Source organism: Panulirus ornatus, chromosome 66, assembly GCF_036320965.1.
Source record: "Panulirus ornatus isolate Po-2019 chromosome 66, ASM3632096v1, whole genome shotgun sequence".
Lineage (NCBI taxonomy): Eukaryota > Metazoa > Arthropoda > Malacostraca > Decapoda > Palinuridae > Panulirus > Panulirus ornatus.
Genome location: NC_092289.1, coordinates 3,920,356 through 3,944,503, shown reverse-complemented (window position 1 = coordinate 3,944,503; position 24,148 = coordinate 3,920,356). Strand labels below are relative to the sequence as shown.

At 39.0% G+C, this 24,148-nt stretch overlaps 2 protein-coding genes across 2 annotated transcripts in view; both read left to right on the top strand.

Moving 5' to 3' along the window:
• LOC139746917 (uncharacterized) overlaps window positions 1–2,636 on the top strand; it is a 95,718-nt gene extending 93,082 nt beyond the window's left edge. Inside the window, exon 16 of the mRNA XM_071658589.1 lies at window positions 1,076–2,636. Within this exon, the coding sequence (XP_071514690.1) occupies window positions 1,076–1,306 (231 nt within the window). The 3' untranslated portion in view covers window positions 1,307–2,636. The remainder of the gene's footprint in view (window positions 1–1,075) is intronic.
• Window positions 2,637–14,594: 11,958 nt separating this feature from the next.
• LOC139746806 (nuclear RNA export factor 1-like) overlaps window positions 14,595–24,148 on the top strand; it is a 46,930-nt gene continuing 37,376 nt past the window's right edge. Inside the window, exons 1-5 of the mRNA XM_071658371.1 lie at window positions 14,595–14,692; window positions 17,729–17,886; window positions 18,718–18,827; window positions 23,269–23,377; window positions 23,502–23,585. Of these exons, the coding sequence (XP_071514472.1) occupies window positions 14,614–14,692; window positions 17,729–17,886; window positions 18,718–18,827; window positions 23,269–23,377; window positions 23,502–23,585 (540 nt within the window). The 5' untranslated portion in view covers window positions 14,595–14,613. The remainder of the gene's footprint in view (window positions 14,693–17,728; window positions 17,887–18,717; window positions 18,828–23,268; window positions 23,378–23,501; window positions 23,586–24,148) is intronic.

The window sequence follows — 24,148 nt, the reverse complement described above, 5'->3', positions numbered from 1 at the left end:
TGAACATACTGGAGGGTGAAAGGTTTGCATGGAATAGAGTGAATTGGAGCGATTTGGTATACTGGGGTGGACGTGCTGTCAATGGATTGAAGCAGGGCATGTGAAGTGTCTTGGGTAAACCATGGAAAGTTTAGTGGGGCCTGGATGTGGAAGGGGAGCTGTGGTTTGGGTCTATTACATATGACAGCTAGAGACTGAGTGTGAATGAATGTGGCCTTTTCTTTTTTGTCTTTCCTAGTGCTACATCATGGGTGTGCATGTGTGCGCGCGTGTGTGTGTGTGTGTGTGTGTGTGTGTGCTATTTCATGTGTGACGGGGTGGTGATGGGAATAGATGAAGGCAGCAAGTATGAATATGTACATGTGTATATAAGTATATGTCTGTGTATGTATATGTATGTATATGTTGAAATGTATAGGTATGTATATGTTGCGCGTGTGGGCGTTTATGTATGTACATGTGTATGTGGATGGGTTGGGCCATTCTTTCGTCTGTTTCCTTGCTTGCCTTCATCCAGTCGTGGTGCTACCCAGGCCCATAGGAAAGATCAACACTACCTCCTGCTTCAGCAAGGTAGCGCCAGGAAAACAGACATGAAGGGCTACATTCACTTATACTCAGTATCTTGCTGTCATGTGTAATGCACTGAAACCTTTGGTTTACTGAAATATTCCCACTCATGGGGTTACCTTTATATCTAGGCACCTTTGACATGTATCATCTCTTCTATTTAGATAACTTTCAGCATTCTTAATTTCTCTCATGCTTTCATAAATATCCAATTTTTTTACTACCTGCTTATGTGGACCAATTTAAATGCATTGTGGCAGCCCAACAATGCAGCTGACCCATCTTTATTTTTCCAAGGCTATTGCTCACACCACTTTTGTTTACATGTCTATAATATTTTATCCATGACCTCTTCCCTTTGAAAATGTGATGACTCTCAAATACATTTTACTTTGCAAGAACTCATCCATTTGCTCTAAGATTATATTGTCTTGAGTCATTGTTTGCCATACATTTCTTTTCTGTTTTTTCTTAACCCTTTAACATGCTCTCAATATTTCCTCAGAGGATCTCTGAGCAGTTCACTGCAATGTTTCGACGTAAGGCTTTCCTTCATTGGTACACCGGGGAAGGCATGGATGAAATGGAATTCACAGAAGCTGAGTCCAACATGAATGACTTAGTATCAGAATACCAGCAATATCAGGAAGCCACCAATGATATTGATGACTATGGGAGCGGAGGACAGGATTACTACGATGAGGTTGGAAGTGCAGACTACAAAGAATATGAGTAAAACTGCCCAGTAGGGAAGTAAAAGAATGAGTTAATAACAAGTTCATAAGACATTTAGGAACAACACTGACAGGCTTGTTAAAATCATTCAAGGAGAGATGAAATAGCAGTGACTTTAAAGGTTTTACTGTACCTATTCATAAAACCTGGAAACACACACACACACACACACACAAACAAATAAACTGAATGAGGAGATATAAACATAGAAACTTCACAGTCCTCAACAATTTTTATAGTAACATGGCTTGGGATATAGCATTCAGTAACCAGGAACTAGGGCATTGTGGTTAAAGGTTCAGTGGAATTTACAATGAAGGAGAAGGAACATGGGTACCTTTTGTCTCAAATACAGAGGAAAAGTTAGGAAAGAAGAAAGAAAATTCAACATTTTTTTGAAAAAGCTAGGGATCTTCAAAATGTGCATTGGTGAAGATATAGGTGGCATCCCACCAGCGAGCTTTTACAAGGTATAAGAGAGCAAGGAACAAGTATAGCAGGGTAAATAGGGAGAAACAGGAACTTTCATAAGAATATTGTGGATAAGGCAGGAGGAAGTTCAAAACTTTATAAATCCATCTGAAGTATATTGTTAGTTAAAAAGCAGTTGATTAGTCTAAACGATTCAGAGGGAAGAATTGTAAGGGATGATATAAGCATACAAGAGGAACTAAATAACAAGTTCAGAAATACCTTCATAACTCAAGTGAGGTGGGATAGGGAGGACATTTTAGACAACATTTAAGTATGTGGAAAAGACAGTAACAGAATATTTAAGGGTCTTGACCAAACTAGGCTCTTGGTCATGATTTTGTGTACAGATACTCAACGCAGACCTCTTGAAATACGGTTCAAGATGTTGCAGGAGAAAAAGGCACTGAAACTTTACTCACAAAACCACAGTTTTAATGCTCCCAGTCTTTCAAAACTGGATACGGACTTATTACCCATGAAAGAATTTGTGATCATACTTAAAAAAGGTATAAGTTTGTTGAGTATTCCTGGTAAATTATATGGGAGGGTATTGATTGAGAGGTTGAAGGCATGCACAGAGCATCAGACTGGGGAAAAGCAGTGTGGTTTCAGAAGTGGTAGAGGATGTGTGGATCAGGTGTTTGCTTTGAAGAATGTATGTGAGAAATTCTTAGAAAAGCAAATGGATTTGTATGTAGCATTTATGGATCTGGAGAAGGCATATGGTAGAGTTGATAGAGATGCTCTGTGGAAGGTATTAAGAATATATGGTGTGGGAGGCAAGTTGTTAGAAGCAGTGAAAAGTTTTTATCGAGGATGTAAGGCATGTGTACGTGTAGGAAGAGAGGAAAGTGATTGGTTCTCAGTGAATGTAGGTTTGCGGCAGGGGTGTGTGATGTCTCCATGGTTGTTTAATTTGTTTATGGATGGGGTTGTTAGGGAGGTGAATGCAAGAGTTTTGGAAAGAGGGGCAAGTATGAAGTCTGTTGTGGATGAGAGAGCTTGGGAAGTGAGTCAGTTGTTGTTCGCTGATGATACAGCGCTGGTGGCTGATTCATGTGAGAAACTGCAGAAGCTGGTGACTGAGTTTGGTAAAGTGTGTGAAAGAAGAAATTTAAGAGTAAATGTGAATAAGAGCAAGGTTATTAGGTACAGTAGGGTTGAGGGTCAAGTCAATTGGGAGGTAAGTTTGAATGGAGAAAAACTGGAGGAAGTAAAGTGTTTTAGATATCTGGTTGTGGAAGTGATCATGGAAGCGGAAGTGAATCATAGGGTGGGGGAGGGGGTGAAAATCCTGGGAGCCTTGAAGAATGTGTAGAAATCGAGAACATTATCTCGGAAAGGAAAAATGGGTATGTTTGAAGGAATAGTGGTTCCAACAATGTTGTATGGTTGCGAGACGTGGGCTATGGATAGAGTTGTGTGTAGGAGGGTGGATGTGCTGGAAATGAGATGTTTGAGGACAATGTGTGGTGTGAGGTGGTTTGATTGAGTAAGTAATGTAAGGGTGAGAGAGATGTGTGGAAATAAAAAGAGCGTGGTTGAGAGAGCAGAAGAGGGTGTTTTGAAATAGTTTGGGCACATGGAGAGAATGAGTGAGGAAAGATTGACCAAGAGGATATATGTGTCAGAGGTGGAGGGAACGAGGAGAAGTGGGAGACCTAATTGGTGGTGGAAAGATGGAGTGAAAAAGATTTTGAGTGATCGGGGCCTGAACATGCAGGAGGGTGAAAGGCGGGCAAGGAATAGAGTGAATTGGATCGATGTGGTATACCAGGGTTGACGTGCTGTCAGTGGATTGAATCAGGGCATGTGAAGCGTCTGGGGCAAACCATGGAAAGTTGTATGGGGCCTGGATATGGAAAGGGAGCTGTGGTTTCAGGCATTATTGCATGACAGCTAGAGACTGAGTGTGAACAAATGGGGCCTTTGTTGTCTTTTCCTAGTGCTACCTCGCACACATGAGGGGGGAGGGGGATGGTATTCCATGTGTGGCGAGGTGGCGATGGGAATGAATAAAGGCAGACACTGTGCATTGTGTGCATGGGTATATGTGTGTGTGTCTGTGTGTGTATATATGTGTGTACATTGAGATGTATAGGTATGTATATTTGCGTGTGTGGACGTGTATGTATATACATGTGTATGGGGGTGGGTTGGGCCATTTCTTTCGTCTGTTTCCTTGTGCTACCTCGCAAATGCGGGAGACAGCGACAAAGCAAAATAAAAAAAGATGAAAATATACTTAAAAAGTTGTATTTATTGTATATTTTTTGTCTCTTACTTTTGAACTCACTTTGATTTATTTCTATTATCCCTGAGGATAGGGGAGAAAGAGCACTTCCCATGTATTCCCTACGTGTCACAGAAGGCGACTAAAAGGGGAGGGAGTGGGGGGCTGGAAATTTTCCCCTTGTTTTTAATTTTCCCAAAGAAGGAACAGAAGGGGGCCAAGTGAGGATATTCCCTCAAAGGCTCAGTCCTCAGTTCTTAACACTACCTCACTGACGTGGGAGATTGCGAATAGTATGAAAAAAGAATATATATATATATATATATATATATATATATATATATATATATTTTTTTTTTTTTTTTTTTTTTTATACTTTGTCGCTGTCTCCCGCGTTTGCGAGGTAGCGCAAGGAAACAGACGAAAGAAATGGCCCAAACCCCCCCCCCCCCATACACATGTACATACACACGTCCACACACGCAAATATACATACCTACACAGCTTTCCATGGTTTACCCCAGACGCTTCACATGCCTTGATTCAATCCACTGACAGCACGTCAACCCCTGTATACCACATCGCTCCAATTCACTCTATTCCTTGCCCTCCTTTCACCCTCCTGCATGTTCAGGCCCCGATCACACAAAATCTTTTTCACTCCATCTTTCCACCTCCAATTTGGTCTCCCTCTTCTCCTCGTTCCCTCCACCTCCGACACATATATCCTCTTGGTCAATCTTTCCTCACTCATTCTCTCCATGTGCCCAAACCATTTCAAAACACCCTCTTCTGCTCTCTCAACCACGCTCTTTTTATTTCCACACATCTCTCTTACCCTTACGTTACTTACTCGATCAAACCACCTCACACCACACATTGTCCTCAAACATCTCATTTCCAGCACATCCATCCTCCTGCGCACAACTCTATCCATAGCCCACGCCTCGCAACCATACAACATTGTTGGAACCACTATTCCTTCAAACATACCCATTTTTGCTTTCCGAGATAATGTTCTCGACTTCCACACATTTTTCAAGGCTCCCAAAATTTTCGCCCCCTCCCCCACCCTATGATCCACTTCCGCTTCCATGGTTCCATCCGCTGACAGATCCACTCCCAGATATCTAAAACACTTCACTTCCTCCAGTTTTTCTCCATTCAAACTCACCTCCCAATTGACTTGACCCTCAACCCTACTGTACCTAATAACCTTGCTCTTATTCACATTTACTCTTAACTTTCTTCTTCCACACACTTTACCAAACTCCGTCACCAGCTTCTGCAGTTTCTCACATGAATCAGCCACCAGCGCTGTATCATCAGCGAACAACAACTGACTCACTTCCCAAGCTCTCTCATCCCCAACAGACTTCATACTTGCCCCTCTTTCCAGGACTCTTGCATTTACCTCCCTAACAACCCCATCCATAAACAAATTAAACAACCATGGAGACATCACACACCCCTGCCGCAAACCTACATTCACTGAGAACCAATCACTTTCCTCTCTTCCTACACGTACACATGCCTTACATCCTCGATAAAAACTTTTCACTGCTTCTAACAACTTGCCTCCCACACCATATATTCTTAATACCTTCCACAGAGCATCTCTATCAACTCTATCATATGCCTTCTCCAGATCCATAAATGCTACATACAAATCCATTTGCTTTTCTAAGTATTTCTCACATACATTCTTCAAGGCAAACACCTGATCCACACATCCTCTACCACTTCTGAAACCGCACTGCTCTTCCCCAATCTGATGCTCTGTACATGCCTTCACCCTCTCAATCAATACCCTCCCATATAATTTACCAGGAATACTCAACAAACTTATACCTCTGTAATTTGAGCACTCACTCTTATCCCCTTTGCCTTTGTACAATGGCACTATGCACGCATTCCGCCAATCCTCAGGCACCTCACCATGAGTCATACATACATTAAATAACCTTACCAACCAGTCAACAATACAGTCACCCCCTTTTTTAATAAATTCCACTGCAATACCATCCAAACCTGCTGCCTTGCCGGCTTTCATCTTCCGCAAAGCTTTTACTACCTCTTCTCTGTTTACCAAATCATTTTCCCTAACCCTCTCACTTTGCACACCACCTCGTCCAAAACACCCTATATCTGCCACTCTGTCATCAGACACATTCAACAAACCTTCAAAATACTCATTCCATCTCCTTCTCACATCACCACTACTTGTTATCACCTCCCCATTTACGCCCTTCACTGAAGTTCCCATTTGCTCCCTTGTCTTACGCACCCTATTTACCTCCTTCCAGAACATCTTTTTATTCTCCCTAAAATTTACTGATAGTCTCTCACCCCAACTCTCATTTGCCCTTTTTTTCACCTCTTGCACCTTTCTCTTGACCTCCTGTCTCTTTCTTTTATACTTCTCCCACTCAATTGCATTTTTTCCCTGCAAAAATCGTCCAAATGCCTCTCTCTTCTCTTTCACTAATACTCTTACTTCTTCATCCCACCACTCACTACCCTTTCTAAACAGCCCACCTCCCACTCTTCTCATGCCACAAGCATCTTTTGCGCAATCCATCACTGATTCCCTAAATACATCCCATTCCTCCCCCACTCCCCTTACTTCCATTGTTCTCACCTTTTTCCATTCTGTACACAGTCTCTCCTGGTACTTCCCCACACAGGTCTCCTTCCCAAGCTCACTTACTCTCACCACCTTCTTCACCCCAACATTCACTCCTCTTTTCTGAAAACCCATACTAATCTTCACCTTAGCCTCCACAAGATAATGATCAGACATCCCTCCAGTTGCACCTCTCAGCACATTAACATCCAAAAGTCTCTCTTTCGCACGCCTGTCAATTAACACGTAATCCAATAACGCTCTCTGGCCATCTCTCCTACTTACATAAGTATACTTATGTATATCTCGCTTTTTAAACCAGGTATTCCCAATCATCAGTCCTTTTTCAGCACATAAATCTACAAGCTCTTCACCATTTCCATTTACAACACTGAACACCCCATGCATACCAATTATTCCCTCAACTGCCACATTACTCACCTTTGCATTCAAATCACCCATCACTATAACCCGGTCTCGTGCATCAAAACCGCTAACACACTCATTTAGCTGCTCCCAAAACACTTGCCTCTCATGATCTTTCTTCTCATGCCCAGGTGCATATGCACCAATAATCACCCACCTCTCTCCATCAACTTTCAATTTTACCCATATTAATCGAGAATTTACTTTCTTACATTCTATCACATACTCCCACAACTCCTGTTTCAGGAGTATTGCTACTCCTTCCCTTGCTCTTGTCCTCTCACTAACCCCTGACTTCACTCCCCAGACATTTCCAAACCACTCTTCCCCTTTACCCTTGAGCTTCGTTTCACTCAGAGCCAAAACATCCAGGTTCCTTTCCTCAAACATACTACCTATCTCTCCTTTTTTCACATCTTGGTTACATCCACACACATTTAGGCACCCCACTCTGAACCTTATATATATTAAACTGAATATGGTATATGAAAATGTTTTGTAGCCATCCCAAGGACATCCAAACACAAATCCTCTATGATAAAATTCATGACCCACTTTATTCAAAGGAGCTAGCTTTCATGTGACACTGTTTAAAATTTCATTGGTTCATCTGTATGCTGTATATTTCAGATAAAATCTTTCATACATGATAAAGATTTTTGATTGTGTACTTCATCCAAGTCAATATGTTTGTTTGTTGGGATAGTAATATACTATATTGTATATGCTGTAATAATAGTCTGAATGTGTGCAGAAAGTAGTTATTCACCTTTAGTAAGTTGATTACCCTTTAATTCAGAAAGAGGAGCAATACATGACAGGTACAATTTATTGACTGTAGAGAATTATACACTTGGTCTTATTTACTGGAAGTTAAACTGAGTAATGGGAATGCATGTAGATCTCTATACAATTAATAAAGTATGATGCTATAATCAATAATTTGAAATACACTAAATATTTTTAAATGAGAAATAAGTAATTATTCATTATAGTGTTGCTAAGATTTTCATGAACAACAAAATGTAAACACATAATGGGAAAAGTGAGCTTTGAATTGTAATGAAGTGAGTGAGCAGTAATATCTTGAAGTATAAAACTCATTGCAATTTCACTTATGATTGTCTTTTAGAAGCTATAACATATCATTTAAGTTCTAATAACAGTAATGGTGGTGGTGACTTATTTTATACATATTTATCAACTAGAAGATAAGCCTTGGAATTCATAAAAAAGAAATAGTGAATTTGGCTTAAAAGAATTATGAACCGTATATTTATCTTTGGACTGACTATGATAATTGAACTTTCATATAAGTATATTTTAGTAATTAATTGGTGTATGAAACACACTTTTGCTTGCAAATTAATTTCTTCCAGGTCCTCGAGTAAACTTACAAAAAGGGACATTATACCTGTTTTATTCAATTTATGAGATTGCTTGATTTTTGCATTTGCTTCAGATTATTGTGATTCACCTTCCAATGTTTTTCTAGGCACAGTTATGCCAAACAAGTTTCTAACTTTAATTTACCTAATCTAGCTTAGAAAAACAACGAGGTATGGGTAATCTTTACAGGTGATCCTTTTCATCTTCTATTAAACTTTTTCCATCTGTGATAAGTTTAAGACTTTACAATTGTCTGGATGTGTAAAGAGTACAGACAGATAACTTTATACCATGGTGTATTTCTTCTTCCTTCTCCAGAAGTAGTGAAATAAATCTATGCAACTAAAAATACTACCTTGACACTCTAATCTAAGTTTGAGCTCATTTTGTAAAGTTGTCGCCCCAAATCCATACATCCAATGTATTTAAGACGATGATGATTAAAGATTATTGGTCAGACTTGGAAAATAAATGCAACCAAAGCATTTTTGTAAGATGGACTCAGTAAATGAACAACCTGAAAATACTGCATAAAGTAGTTAGTTATGTACTATTTTGTGGCACTTTCTTTTCAAATCTATTTCTTTAAGAGAAGCTTAACTTTGCAATTGATACTAAGCTGAAAATGAAGATTTTGTGGGACACTGAGTGCCACAACCATTTTCTGTACTACACATCATCCTAAGGTCTTAAATGAACATCCCAAATTAAGGAAGTCTTTGAAGGTCACAATATACGTGGATTAAATATAGTTTGATATATATATATATATATATATATATAACAAAATAAACCTGGTCAAAGCCAACCTTGTCGTGTAATTAAAGAGGCAGCACTTGTGTCATGGGTAAAACTGCTGTTCAGTCATAAGTCTGAAGTCTTTGACTAAGGAATGGATAAGATAAATCAGAAAATCATGTCTACTAAGTTTACACCATGTACGGGCATTTCTAGATCTTTCAAATTAACACACTGACAGTCGAGACTGCATGAAGAAATATTTTTGCCCCGTACCGTAGTGTTATCCACTGTCAGGTATACACGCTAGTATTCTTAGGATGGACGTCCCCATTACTTTATTATACAGGCAGACAATAATTGGCCTTCTGTTTAATTTGTTCCCTTAGGCTGTAACTGGAGTGAAGCTAAATTTTGCCTCTGAAGACAATAGGTTGAGTTGTCAAGCATTATCTTTTCATGATGTACATTTTTCCTCTCATTGTTATTTCCAGATCTTTCACTTTTGCCTAAATGCAATGTTCTAAGACTCTTTCTATTACTCTTTACTCTCCCAGTGGCAGAAGTCTGCATATAAATCCAAAAGCAACTTAGAGGAAAGGAAGAAAATAACCTTTCCTACAGGTTAGTTCCTCTACATCAGCCTGTCTTAAGATTCTCTGAACCAAATTGTATCTATGGCCGTCTCCATCTGCACCTGGCCGATCAATAGCAGCCTTATAAAGGTCATTCTGACAAGCATAGCATCACACACACACACACAAAATCGAGCATGATGTTTATCTGCCATATATATGTTACCAATATCTACACCTTATTCCCATTCATGCATTGGCCAGTGGATATTTCTGTATGAGGATGACGTGAACGTTTGAACGCTGTATTGAAGGGATCAATAAAAGGCTGAACTTTAGTTTGCTATATTCTGTACAGTCTCTTGCATGTGTAGCCTTACTGTCTGCAAAATGAAGGAATTTAATGAATATGCAAAGCAATTGTTTCTTGATATAATCATAGAAATGTGGCTCTGAAATGAGAGAATCCTATTATACCATTCTGATTTTTTGCTAAATTTCTAACCTACCCCAATGCTAATATACAATGCCAATAAAGCTCTAAACTTAGTGTGTCGCCGTCCTTTATCCTTAACTGAACGCCTGAGAGAAATGTATTGCCAAATATTCCTGATTTATTATGACTTACAAATTGGTCACTGTGCCTCTGTTTCAGTATTAATCTGATCCAAAATGTTCTCATACATAAATATCCTGGTATTGCAATAAACAAGATGGCGGCAAGTCCCGTATCATTCCCAGTGATAGACAAAAAACTATAAATCATGATAGACAGGGACCTACACACCACTAACATTTGCTACATTAGTAGCATGGCCCAACAGAGAAACAATAGGGCATGGTGATTCTCCTGTTTCCAAGGTCTTCCCTTGTCTTCGTTGAAGGGAACGCTCAACCCACTATAATGTATATCATTGTTTATTTACCCTTACAAGATTCACCAAGTTTTCTTCAAATTAAACTATGTTTAGTCATAGCCTCAAAATATCAAAATATGTGATGGAGCCCAGGTGCCCTTGGGCATGGCCTTCGATGTTTTAGATTCGTTCACTCCTACGGGAGAACGCGAATAGTTTGGGTCCCTTGGTTCAGCAGACGATACAGTGAGGAAGACATAGTTACTACACCACGGAATTATCTTCCTTGTGGAAAGAGCAATTGTTTCAGACCATCTGGAATAACAGGAGAGCAGTGATATATAGAGCCAAGACGGGTCAGGGACGAACAGCTTCGTCAGGTTAGTCTTTCAAAAGGTTGTGTGTGTTCTGGAGAGGTGCGTCATGGTGGTATGTTTTGAAGAGCTCCTTTTTTTCTTTTGATCTTTTTCGTAGAACTAATCGAAATTAGTATCCTAAATTAAGACCCCAATGAGGTCATAAGCAAAGCATAATGCCCGTAGTTTATTACGTAACATTGACAAAGGACAAGGGTTTTCACTCTACCTAAACAGAATTAATATGACTACAGGCAGAAATTTCGTGAGTGGCAAACTTTTCTCGTATAACCAACATCTTGAGGACCTGAAGAATGAAAGAATTTACTGAAGAACCATGATATATGAAACGTGTTACCATCAGATCAGTCACGGGTCATAAAGAAACACACAAACCACAACTACAATCAGTCATAAAGCCCAGGTAGACTCATAACTCAAACGGCCATCAGTCACCACCAGGTACAGACGAGCCAGTATGAGCCAGCAGCTTCCATATTAAGTTCAAATGGATTTGGAGCAAGTGTCTCAGGGTGTCATGGAAGTGTCAGTGACACACTGATGAACGCTTGGACTGTGAGAGGGAGAGAAGTTCAAGGAGGTGAGAGTGTTACAATGTCGTAATCATTCCCGAAGAACTCAAGATGGTGCAGTGGGTTGACGGGAGACGACATTGAGTTTAAGGAAGTGATTGATATAACGTTGAACTCACAGCATAAAATGGAATTTTCAGACACCGATGAAAGTATAATTTGTTTACCTTACATTTCGCATCTCCTGAAGATTCCATCTCGCAAATCAAAGATAATCAAGGCTTTACTGGGTTAGGTTTGGTTAGGGTAGGTTGCGGGGTTAGAAACCTCATGAGACATTGGGGATGGAATCTCATATCCTACATTCTTATTTTGACACACAAACACACATTATGTATATATATATATATATATATATATATATATATATATATATATATATATATATATATATATATACACACACACACACACACACACACACACACATAATCGCCGTCTCCCGCGTTGGCGAGGTAGCGCAAGGAAACCCACATACACATGTATTTGCATAAACGTCCAGACACGCACATATACATACATATACAATTCAGTGCATACAAACATATACACATATACATATATACACGTACATATTCATACTTGCTGCCTCCATTCTCGTCGCCACCCCGCCACACATGAAATAGCATCCCCTCCCCCTCCAGCGAGGCAGCGCCAGGAAAGGACAACAAAGGCCACATTTGTTCACACTTAGTTTCTTTTCTATCTGTCATGTGTAATGCAACGAAACTACTGCTCCCTTTCCACATCCAGGCCCCACAGACCTTTCCATGGTTTACCCCAGACGCTTCACAAGCCCTGGTTTAGTCCATTGGCAGCACGTCGGCCCCACTATACCACATCGTTCCAATTTACTCTATTCATTGAACGCCTTTCACCCTCCTGTATGTTCAGGACCCGATCGCTCAAGATCTTTTTCACTCCAAAATGGATTTGTATGTAGCATTTATGGATCTGGAGAAGGCATATGATAGAGTTGATAGAGATGCTCTGTGGAAGGTATTAAGAATATATGGTGTGGGAGGCAAGTTGTTAGAAGCAGTGAAAAGTTTTTATCGAGGATGTAAGGCATGTGTACGTGTAGGAAGAGAGGAAAGTGATTGGTTCTCAGTGAATGTAGGTTTGCGGCAGGGGTGTGTGATGTCTCCATGGTTGTTTAATTTGTTTATGGATGGGGTTGTTAGGGAGGTAAATGCAAGAGTCCTGGAAAGAGGGGCAAGTATGAAGTCTGTTGGGGATGAGAGAGCTTGGGAAGTGAGTCAGTTGTTGTTCGCTGATGATACAGCGCTGGTGGCTGATTCATGTGAGAAACTGCAGAAGCTGGTGACTGAGTTTGGTAAAGTGTGTGGAAGAAGAAAGTTAAGAGTAAATGTGAATAAGAGCAAGGTTATTAGGTACAGTAGGGTTGAGGGTCAAGTCAATTGGGAGGTGAGTTTGAATGGAGAAAAACTGGAGGAAGTGAAGTGTTTTAGATATCTGGGAGTGGATCTGTCAGCGGATGGAACCATGGAAGCGGAAGTGGATCATAGGGTGGGAGAGGGGGCGAAAACTTTGGGAGCCTTGAAAAATGTGTGGAAGTCGAGAACATTATCTCGGAAAGCAAAAATGGGTATGTTTGAAGGAATAGTGGTTCCAACAATGCTGTATGGTTGCGAGGCGTGGGCTATGGATAGAGTTGTGCGCAGGAGGATGGATGTGCTGGAAATGAGATGTTTGAGGACAATGTGTGGTGTGAGGTGGTTTGATCGAGTAAGTAACGTAAGGGTAAGAGAGATGTGTGGAAATAAAAAGAGCGTGGTTGAGAGAGCAGAAGAGGGTGTTTTGAAATGGTTTGGGCACATGGAGAGAATGAGTGAGGAAAGATTGACCAAGAGGATATATGTGTCGGAGGTGGAGGGAACGAGGAGAAGAGGGAGACCAAATTGGAGGTGGAAAGATGGAGTGAAAAAGATTTTGTGTGATCGGGGCCTGAACATGCAGGAGGGTGAAAGGAGGGCAAGGAATAGAGTGAATTGGAGCGATGTGGTATACAGGGTCCTTCCACATCCAATTTGGTCTCCCGCTTCTCCTTATATATATATATATATATATATATATATATATATATATATATATATATATATATATATATATATATATATATATATATATGTGTGTGTGTGTGTTTCATAAGTTTTGTGTTTGAATGATCTCTTGTTTCAATAAATGTACAATAAATATTTTGTAATTCAAAGATATGAAGATTGTAAATTAATGATATTTTTCTGTTCCTGTAAAAATATTGTCCTGCCATTGGTTGGTACGCAATCATAACCAGCAGATGTTAACAGTATATGTTTTCCGAGAAATTGTATTGAGTTTTTGTGTTTTGTTTCAGTGTGATTTATGCGCAAGTAAACACTTCTTTATAACTGAAACTGGTCAAGATACTGGTAATTAACTGATGCTCAAAGATCAGTCTCTGTAAAGTAATTAGAAGGAAAAATGATAGCCAAACGACTGAGACACGGTTACCTCACGTTGTGTAATATGGTGACCCACAGCACCTCATCCCCGGATCTCCCTTACGATTATAGTGTCCTTCCATATGATTAGCCAATTACAGTCTCAGTCAACATGGAGCCGTAAATGACAAATAAATATATATAACCCGCCATCACGGAACACAAGCAACATGTAATCCTCAATCCATTTCGCAATAGTAGTTTTAAGTTAGTTTATTTCGTAGAAATTTCTAGGACGAAAGACATCATAAAATCCATGTGAATTACATAGAGTTAGGGATAACATTACAAAATGTCATGGGAAGTTTGGGGTTAATTGCTTCCATGTCCTACACACCTAAAATGTTTTATCCCAACATTTGTTTGCACAGGATCAGCGTTGTGCATTAGATATGCCAATGGAATATAGGGATGCATTCATTTGACATACCACATTAATGATTATCTTCAATTTAAAGGTACTGATTCGAAAGTCTTATGACAAGTACAAATTTCTTTACCAAAATATTATAGGCAGTGGTTGAGACAACATCCGTCATGGGAGGCCGTGGGAATAGGTTTCCCCCGAAAAATGTGTACATTACGGCAAAAGCCACTGGTTCTCGCCAATATTATGGTACAGTAGTCCCAAGAAGGTTCCTTGATCTGTCATTATTTGACATAAGTTCCCTTTAGATGTGTGAAAAGTTGTGAAAACTTGAGAGCAAATAGTTTCTGTGTTGATGACGCTAGCAGAGGTCAATAGACGTAAATGCCAAAATGTCTTTATTTCATGAGAGAGTTAGCAGTGTGGAAGTCACTAGTTGTCTGTGTGTGTATCTTGATAATGTCTACCATGAACATTAGTCCTTGGAGTAGAAGTAGTCGTGTGTGTAATGATGGGATCAAATGAAGTGCATCCAGTTGATGCCGTATTAAACTTTTAACAGCTAAGTAGGGAAATGGTTAGAAAAATTTCTCTACAAGCCGATGAAAATCATTGATAGGGAAGAGGAAATTCATTTCAGGTATACTAAAAGAAGTTTAGAATATAGACGAGACTCGGTTTTTTCCAGCTAGAGAATTTTACTTTAAAAAGTCTGCCACTACATGTAATTGACCAAAGCAAGCCTTAGAACCTAACAAGTCTATTCTAACAGGATTTGTTAGATGTCCGGAATGGTAATAAACCTTAATTGACACCAGAACTTCAGCTGAAATGAAAGCCAGCAATGAGAAATAGATGAATATTGAGCTAGGTTTATACACATCCATGAACCCTCAATTGTACATGTGCGATATTTACCTAAGATCAGTCTGTGTATTGATAACATAACAGTAATTGTGGTAATTTAACAATTTATATACTAATTAAAACTGACCGGGAATCTTAAGAAATCATTTTGCCGTGGTAGTTTATAATATAGAGAAAAGCTTGATTTTGGAGCATCTTATTGTATGATACCAAAGAAGGTGAGAGTTATAAATGGCAGGGATAATGTTAGGATAATGTGAATGCAGGTGAATTGCTTGTAAAAAATCAGCAGAGATTATGAACTCTACCTAACCACCTTAGCTGGTAATATTTTACTTGTATTGAGTATTTTTGTGGATAAATTTCAACAAATGTGCAACCTGCTGGCCTGCTTACAAGCAGTCATTCAGTGCGGTACCCAGCCGCAGATCACATTAATGATGTTATCTAACAATCATAAATCTCAAATAGATATGTATGCAGTCTTTTTTCGTTGACATTTGACTCACATATTGAGTAAGACATAATACTGAGGTGCGTGAAATTTGATAAGATAATGTTTCAGTACAATGTGTCATCACACTAGCCAGCACTGCAAGAAGAGTCTGTTAAGATTTACGATTTAATGCTCTTCATTCTTTCATATAGTTTCCTTGATTGAGAATTCAACTCGGACTATATATACTTCTGGCCACAAGATCATGTTGATTGTGTTACTGTTGAGACCTTAAAACTGACACCTAATTTTTTTTCTTGAGAGAGAGAAAGATAATCTAGGCAGCATTGGATGGAATTGTAGTTCAAGGTAGCCTCACTATTTTTATGGTAGTGTACCCCATTGATATCATACCTGCAGATGATCACAAGCAACAGTTGCCATAAGCTTTATGCTGAATGGGCAGTCTTGTGCGTATGCACTGTGGTTTGGCTGAGCTCCACTAGAAAACGAATGATGTTATTGTTCACTCAGCACACAAAGTAATTTTTCCCCCTATTTTTACTTTGTAAGTTGAAGCATACATGTCACAAGTCAGTACACTATACACCTACATACCATGTACCACATCCAGAGGTTTATGTAACATATTGGATACTGTTGATGAAAAGGAGCGTAAAGCTGTCCATATATATATATATATATATATATATATATATATATATATATATACTCTGAATAGGAAACTGAGGACAGAGAAGACTGATTTATCACGAGGATTGAATGTTTGAACTGGGCAAAGTAGTGCATTAATTACATGTGTGTATGGTATGTTATTTATATATTTTTTTCTTTCATACTTGTTTGCTGTTTCCCACATTAGTGAGGTAGTGCCAGGAACAGGTGAAGGAAAGTCACATTCACCCACATCCATTCTCTATCTGTCATGTGCAATGCACTGAAACCACAGGCCTCACAGATCTGTCCATGGTTTGTCCAGTGACAGCACATCAGCCCCTGTATACAAAATCGTTTCAGGTCACTCTATGTAGTGCTCGCCATTCACCCTCCTGCATTTTCAGGCCCTGACCAATTTTTTTTTCTTCTCCATCCATCCACCTACAACTTGGTCTTCTCCCACTTCTTTTCCCCTCCACTTTTGACATGCCTATCTTCTTTGTCAACCTATCCTCTCTTATTCTTTTTATGTGTCCAGACCATTTCTGCACATTCTCTTCAAGTTTCTAAGCCACAGTTTTGTTATTACCACACTTCTCTCTTACCCCTCCATGACTTGATCTAACCACCTCCCACCACATAGTGTCCTCAAACATTTCCAACACTTCCACCCTCCTCTTCTATATAGCCTATGTCTCACATCTGTATAACATCATTGGGACAACCACACCTTCAAACTACCCATTGTTGATCTCCCAGATAAAGATTTTCTGTACATTCCTGAATGCTGTAAGAAATGTCATCCATTCTTCAAGAACCGTCATGTGACACTTGCCTATAGATATTAATGATGGGGGCAAAGGGTACTCATTGTTACAAAAATCTTGACATTATGAATCACATTCATGGAATATTGTCTTGAATTCATTCAGTTTCCTGTGAATCTTTTGATGTAAGTTATGTTGTAAATACTGTCATTAAAAGATTTTTTTGTAAAATGCAGAAAATAGGTAGAAGGATACATTGTTGTTTTTTCTAATATCTAATGAAGTTAAGCCTTCTTTATGTATGAATATGAATTTTGAATATTGTTTTCAGTGATTTATTTGCCACAGATCTGATTAAGTATCCATGTTTGTATTGGCTATGTTGAATAAGCTGAAAACCAGCATTTTTGAATATTTATTTTATGATAAGTTTCTCTGCTGACTACATCTTCCCATCATGAGATGGCTTATTATTAAAGGAAAAATTTGTACTGGGATGCTTTTTCCATGAATTTAATTTTTTTGGGGTCTTTTCAGAGCATGATGACCGAGGTTCTTCAAGAAGTGGTGGTGGCAGTGATGGAGGTGGAGGAAGAGGAAGCTATAGAACTGGGTACCGGGATGGTGGGAAGTTCAGAGGAGGAAGGAACTGGGAGTCAGGCTGGGATAATGACCGGAGTTCTCGTCTCCCAGAGGTGATGGACCATAGTGTTTCCTCGTTAATTTTTTTTGTAATTTCTGATATCTTATGCTTTTAATCATTGACTCTTCCCAAGCTTTAATGGATTTCAGTCTTTTACTCCTACTTTGAAGTGAGAGGAGATAAACCATGCAGTGAATGATGAGTTCAGGGTTAAGGGTACTTCAGATGAGGAAGCTAGGGGATTTATGCATTTTGTATAAGAGGATGGAGATGCTTATGATTGATTTTTGTGATATGTTTACAGAAATATTGTATTTAGGGTTGAAGACTAATTGAATTATCAGCCCAGTGCAGTGTATCCTTAAGTCATTAAGAGATGTAATGCTGGTGCACATCAGTAATTTTGATGCAACACTCAGTCCCTTTTGTACAAAAGGGACTGAGATGTCATGAGACTCATTTGCATGAATTTCAGTGAAGTAGTTTTTAATGGAAATACAGGTTTAGGGAAAGGAGGCCCACTAGAAACACACCTCATATTAGTGATAGTCTAGTGGGCCTGCCTGGCTTGACATCCAAACTTGGAATTTCATGTGAATATGTATGGTAATAGAAATAGTTTAGATATGTGCAAAAATAGGAAAATTTGATTTAAAATGTGCAAAGTATTGCGACACCAATGTTTTCGCTTTTTGAATGATTAGCTGGCGATGCTCGTAGCTAGTACTTATGTGTATGATATAAAGGTATGAAAATATTTGAATACTGGTGTAAAGCTCTGGTTACACTGTGTAGAAAGTTTATAAAGTATTTATTGAAATACCTTAATACCTTGTATTGTTTATGAAGTATTTATTGAAACACCTAATACCTTAAATTTTAGGGACATTGGCGTGGAGACAACAGGAGAGGAGCTGGACGGGGATTCCGTTCACCCCGAGTACCCAGATATCAGGATGAAACTGATTCATTGGGCATCAAGGACAGAAATTGGTAATTCTTAATGAGGCTTTTACTTTACCCAATAATTCTGTTGAAATCTGTTTTACTAATCTTTTAAAGGGTTGTTAATGTTTTGATAAAAACTGCTTGATAAGGAATTATGGAAGGAATGAAGAAAATAAGTAGGGAAAATTTGAGTAAGTTTTTTATTAGATTTTCGTAACATGATTTTGGACTTGTTCACTGTTTCCAGTGTTTACAGCAATTTGGTTCATGTTGAGGTTCCAAATTGTATACTACAGGACTTTTATTTTTCGAACATGCTCGCTATTTTGTGTGTAAGTTAGGTAGTGTTAGGAATAGGTGACTCGAGTCTTACAGGGAAATTTTCTCACTTGGCTCTTTGCTCTCTTCCCTCATTTAAAAATTAATCTAGGAAGGGAGGATTTCCAGCCACCTGCTCCTGCCCCGCTTAGTCACTTTCTACAGCAAGCAGGGAATACTTGGGCGGTATTCTACCTCCCTCATCCCCAGGGATAACAGGACATATCATAGTTATTTATACTGATTTATTTCTTGTCTCACTCATGCAGTAATGTGTTTTGTACAGAATCTCTTACTTGTTTTGTAGTTATAGTAAATCTCAGACACAGTTTCTGAATCTGGTCCCTCATTATGCCATACTGTCGTGCTCTTTTTCTTCTAACACTAGAATTTGGGGTACAAACATTATGGGAGTTACCCAATCCAACCTGGGACAAGATAAGAAAAAATACCACATAACAGAGGGTAGAATATGCGAATTGAATAACTTCAGTTTTGATACTCGCCTTTTTGACAGTGTAGTTGAGAAGTATTTTGCTGTGACCATAGTGGTATTAGTATTTCTTTCTTTATTTATTTTGCTTTGTCACTGTCTCCCGCGTTAGCGAGGTAGCGCAAGGAAACAGACGAAAGAATGGCCCAACCCACCCACATACACATGTATATACATACACATCCACACGCAAATATACATACCTATACATCTCAACGTATACATATATATACACACACAGACATATACATATATACACATGTACATAATTCATACTGTCTGCCTTTATTCATTCCTATCGCCACCTCGCCACACGAAATAACAACCCCCTCATGTGTGCGAGGTATTAGTATAGTAGTCTTTATTCAGTATCTGAAGGTAGAAGAGAAAGGGAATCCTCAGCTTCAGATTCTTCTGAAATGTACACAAATGGAATCACTGGTGTTTTCTGTTTCCTTGTAGTTGGTTGTGATGTACAAGCAGCTGGAGATGAAATAGGAATGAGAGTCGATGAAGTTCACATAAAGGAAGCATCCAGCTTCATTTGTTTGCCGCTGTGATGTTCTTAATTATGATCGCCCTGAACTGCCGAAAATGTTCATAGAAAGGGACAATTTCTGGGTCAGATGTCCTTATGTAGTGGATGGCAATGCCCATAAGGTCCATCATTTCAGATAGTGTAGGCTGTGCTGGTGTAACTTGCTCTTCCTCAATGTCTTTTTCCCATGCCTTGCCTTGTAGAACCTCGTCCACGATTAATTCTTCAGTAGCCATGATCACCATCATTTTCAAGCCATTTCCAAACATCATTTTCAGTTGTGTCTGGGTTGCCAGCATTTACATGGGTGCACCAAAAGTCATTTGCTTCAGATCCTTCATTATTCAAATCCAGTTAATTTTTGTACAAAACACCACAGCCACCCATTACTTCCTTATCATTAAGTTCCTTGTGTTTTCCAAGAGTTTTACATGCAGGTTTCAACTTAGGACTCTGTACATTAACACCAATAGATCTCTGTTGAACATACCACTTATATGTAGCTTCTTGTAAGTTTTTAACTTGCACAGTTTTCATGTGTTTTCAACTCCCCACTGTAGAACCATCTTTAGAGCTGTCAACACTGTATTTAATAGAAAACTTTTGCAATTTGGCCTTTGATCTATGTATATCGAAAACAGTTTGCTTTTTACACTGTAAATTTCACAAACATATGCTACTGTGACACCTTGTTCTAATTTCTCAATTAGCTCTAATTTCTGTGCCACATTTAAATCCACATGCTGTCTTTTAACTCCTCAATCTCTTGATGACATTCTGAATTGTAAGGATTGTAATACTTAACTGTGGAGGTACATTAGAAGTTGCCACAGGTGATCGATATTTTTAGCGAAATCAGTGGAAGAACTGGAAAGAGTAATGGGCCATTTCAGTAATACATGCTGGAAGTGAATTTGGATAAGAGTAAAATACAATTTTTTGAAAGGGATAGGAGACTAGAGTGCAGTTTGTATGGTGAAGCACTGAGAGATGTGGTTCATTTTAGATGACTGGGAGTCATGTATAATAAGGAAAGTTATGGGAAAACTTAGTTTGAATGTAAAGTCATATAAGGAAGATAAAGAGGGAGATGCTCTGAAATCTTTGGTGAATGGGAAAAATTTTAGCATACAACATGCAAATAACTTGCATGAAGGAGTACTAGCCCCATCTCTGATTGAATGTGAAACCCAATTTTAGGTAGGTTTTGACAGGTAAGTAATTGTAATAAGATTAAAGTTGTTTAGACTGCTTAATATAGTTGCAACTAAGGAGGGAGATAGGATTAAAAATGAAGATATGAGAATGATTTTTGGTGGGAAAGAATTATCAAAAAAAGAAATAGATGGAAGGATGTTATGGTCAGGTTGAACATATAGCAGGAAGATATATAGTAGGACTGTAGAGGGTACAAGGAGGAGAGCTAGACCACAAAAGAGATTGAATGGTGCTATTATTAGAGTTAAGGATGTTACAGATCAAGATAGTAGAGGAATGACTGAGGATCAGATGCTGTTGGAGCAATTTATTGAGGTAGTGTAAGCAGAGATCTTGGTCTCACTTGGAAAGTGATGCAAAAAGTAAATGGCATTTTATGAATATGGTAGTCCTTTAGTATGTAAGGTGAAAAATATTTGCTCTCTATGAACGTGATAGTCCACGAGTTGAGGATGTGTATGAGCGATTATTGGAGGCTGTATGCATTTGATCCACCCCTTGAAATTGTGTTGGAGTAGTGCTGATAGATAAGAGACAGATAAACACAAAATCTCGTTTTTCATGTATAGTAGTGATTAGGTTATGATATCAGGCTGTGGAAATATTTCTGCCCAGTAAACTTTGGTTTTATATGTATTTCTTATTCTACTAAGCATGTGTATAGTCAGCAAAATTAATCTTTCCATTTAGATGCACTTGTTATCCTGTGGCTCAGGATATCTGGGAACATACCCAAATTGCCAGTTATTATTTCAGCCTTAAAGGTATATGTAATGGCTTATAAGAATTGGCAGTTGAGTTGGCATTGGCATTTGCTTTTTCTGATTTTAGGGGGCTTCCATACCAAGGTTTGATCTGGGGAGCCTTCTTTTCAGACCATTTTTCCACTCTTGCTATTATGAAGTAAGTTATAAAGATGACAGTGTGATAAGGGAGAAAGTTTTGTTTCAAGGTACACGTTGACAGTGTCCCTCCTCATTTTGTGTTAGTTGTAAGTGGATACTTGGTCATAGTTTGCAGGCAGCCAGTGACCTGGGAGGTACTACTACCCATCTAGGTATCAGTAGGGTTGGTGACAACTGCATAGTGAGCCAGGACTTCAGTGGTTGTTTAATTGCACTCCTCTTACCCAGATAGCTGGCTTGTCTTTGTCTCACCCACACGTGGACTACTGCCATTCTGTCCACAGGCATATAATATTGCCTTGTCACATATAACACCTGCCACTGCTTAACTCACATAGCTAATTCTTTGTAACTCTAGATTTTGCTGTAATGCTAGCTCTGGCTTTGGCAAAATGGTAGAAGCAGTGGATAGTAGTAGATAGGAACATTCAAGCAGGAGCATTGAATAGAAACAGGAGGTAGATAGAAGTTGGGTGGAACAGTAGGTGGGAGCATTAGGTAAAAGTAGTAGGTTGGAACATTAGGCAGGAATATTAGGTAGGCATGTTAGGTAGATGTGGCCTGTAAAAACATTAGGTAGGAGCCTCTTCAAACTTTGCACTAGAGTTGTGCTCTGCCGGTAGTGTGTTAAGGGTGAGAAACTGAAGGCTAAGAAGCAGCACTGGAGTTCACTAGTTATGGAGACTCTGTTGCTGTGGCCACCCCATTAAGTGAGTTCCATAAGGGAACAGGAATTAGAGATATAGATAGACAGATGGAGAGTTGTATGTAGAAAATATCTACTTCACTTTCATCTGATACACTGCCTGATGAACTGAGTTAACCACTGATAGATTCCATGGAAAGGTGGTGGTGGTGTATGTATATGCAGTTTTGATTCCCTTTTGTTATTCACTCAATGCAGTCTTGCCTCTAAGAGCCAAGTCTCGTATTAGCCTCTAGTTCTTGAATATGACCAATTTATGCTGCATTTTAGATGCAGTTTTTATGATTAAACTTTTCTCCCACCCTCAGGCGACAAGACATGTACAAAGCCCGTGGAGGACGCCGGGGGAGAGATTATAAGTACAACCGGAGCTACCAGAACAATCCCACGAACACTCTTGGATGGCATAAAATTCTTGTAAGCATATATCTGTGTCATCTGTGTGCCATAATACTTCGGATTTTTATTGTTGTTAGGTGGGATTAAGGTCTATATGTGAGTTTTGAAATGTGAAGCATTAAACATTTGACACCTATTTCAGATACGAGATGGCAACACTTTAGACAAACATCAAGTTCTTAGTGAAATACGTTCTCTTGTACAAGAGCCATTCACTCCCTTCCTGGTAAGACTTTTATTCTGATTCTGTTAGTGTATCAGTTTTGTATGAATTGAGTGTAGTATATAAGTATGTTAAGAATGAGAGAAAGAAGCACTATGACATACCTGAAGAATGGAATAGATGAAATTTTTTTGGTGAAGAAGGAGCATGTTCGGTATGCTAAATAAGGGAAGAAAATGACATGTATATGACACTGACCTTACAATTGGAAGCATCTATGGTTCAAGTGAAACACTGCAGATATTGGTGGCTGAGTTTGGTAGAGTGTGCAAAAGGAAAAAGTTGTAAATGTAAATAAAGGCAAGGTTATTAAGGTTCAGCAGGGTTGTGGGACAAGTTAATTGAAATGTAAGTTTGAATGGAGAAAAATTGGAGGAAGTGAAGTGTTTTAGATACCTGGGAGTGGCCTTGGCCTCAAACAGAATCAAGGAAGTGAGTGAGTCATAGGTTAGGGGTGGGGGTTCTGAGAGGGATGAAGGATGTGTGGAAAGAGAGAATGTTATCTCGGAGAGCAAAAATGGGTATGTTTCAAGGAATAGTAGTTCCAACAATATGGTTGTGAGACA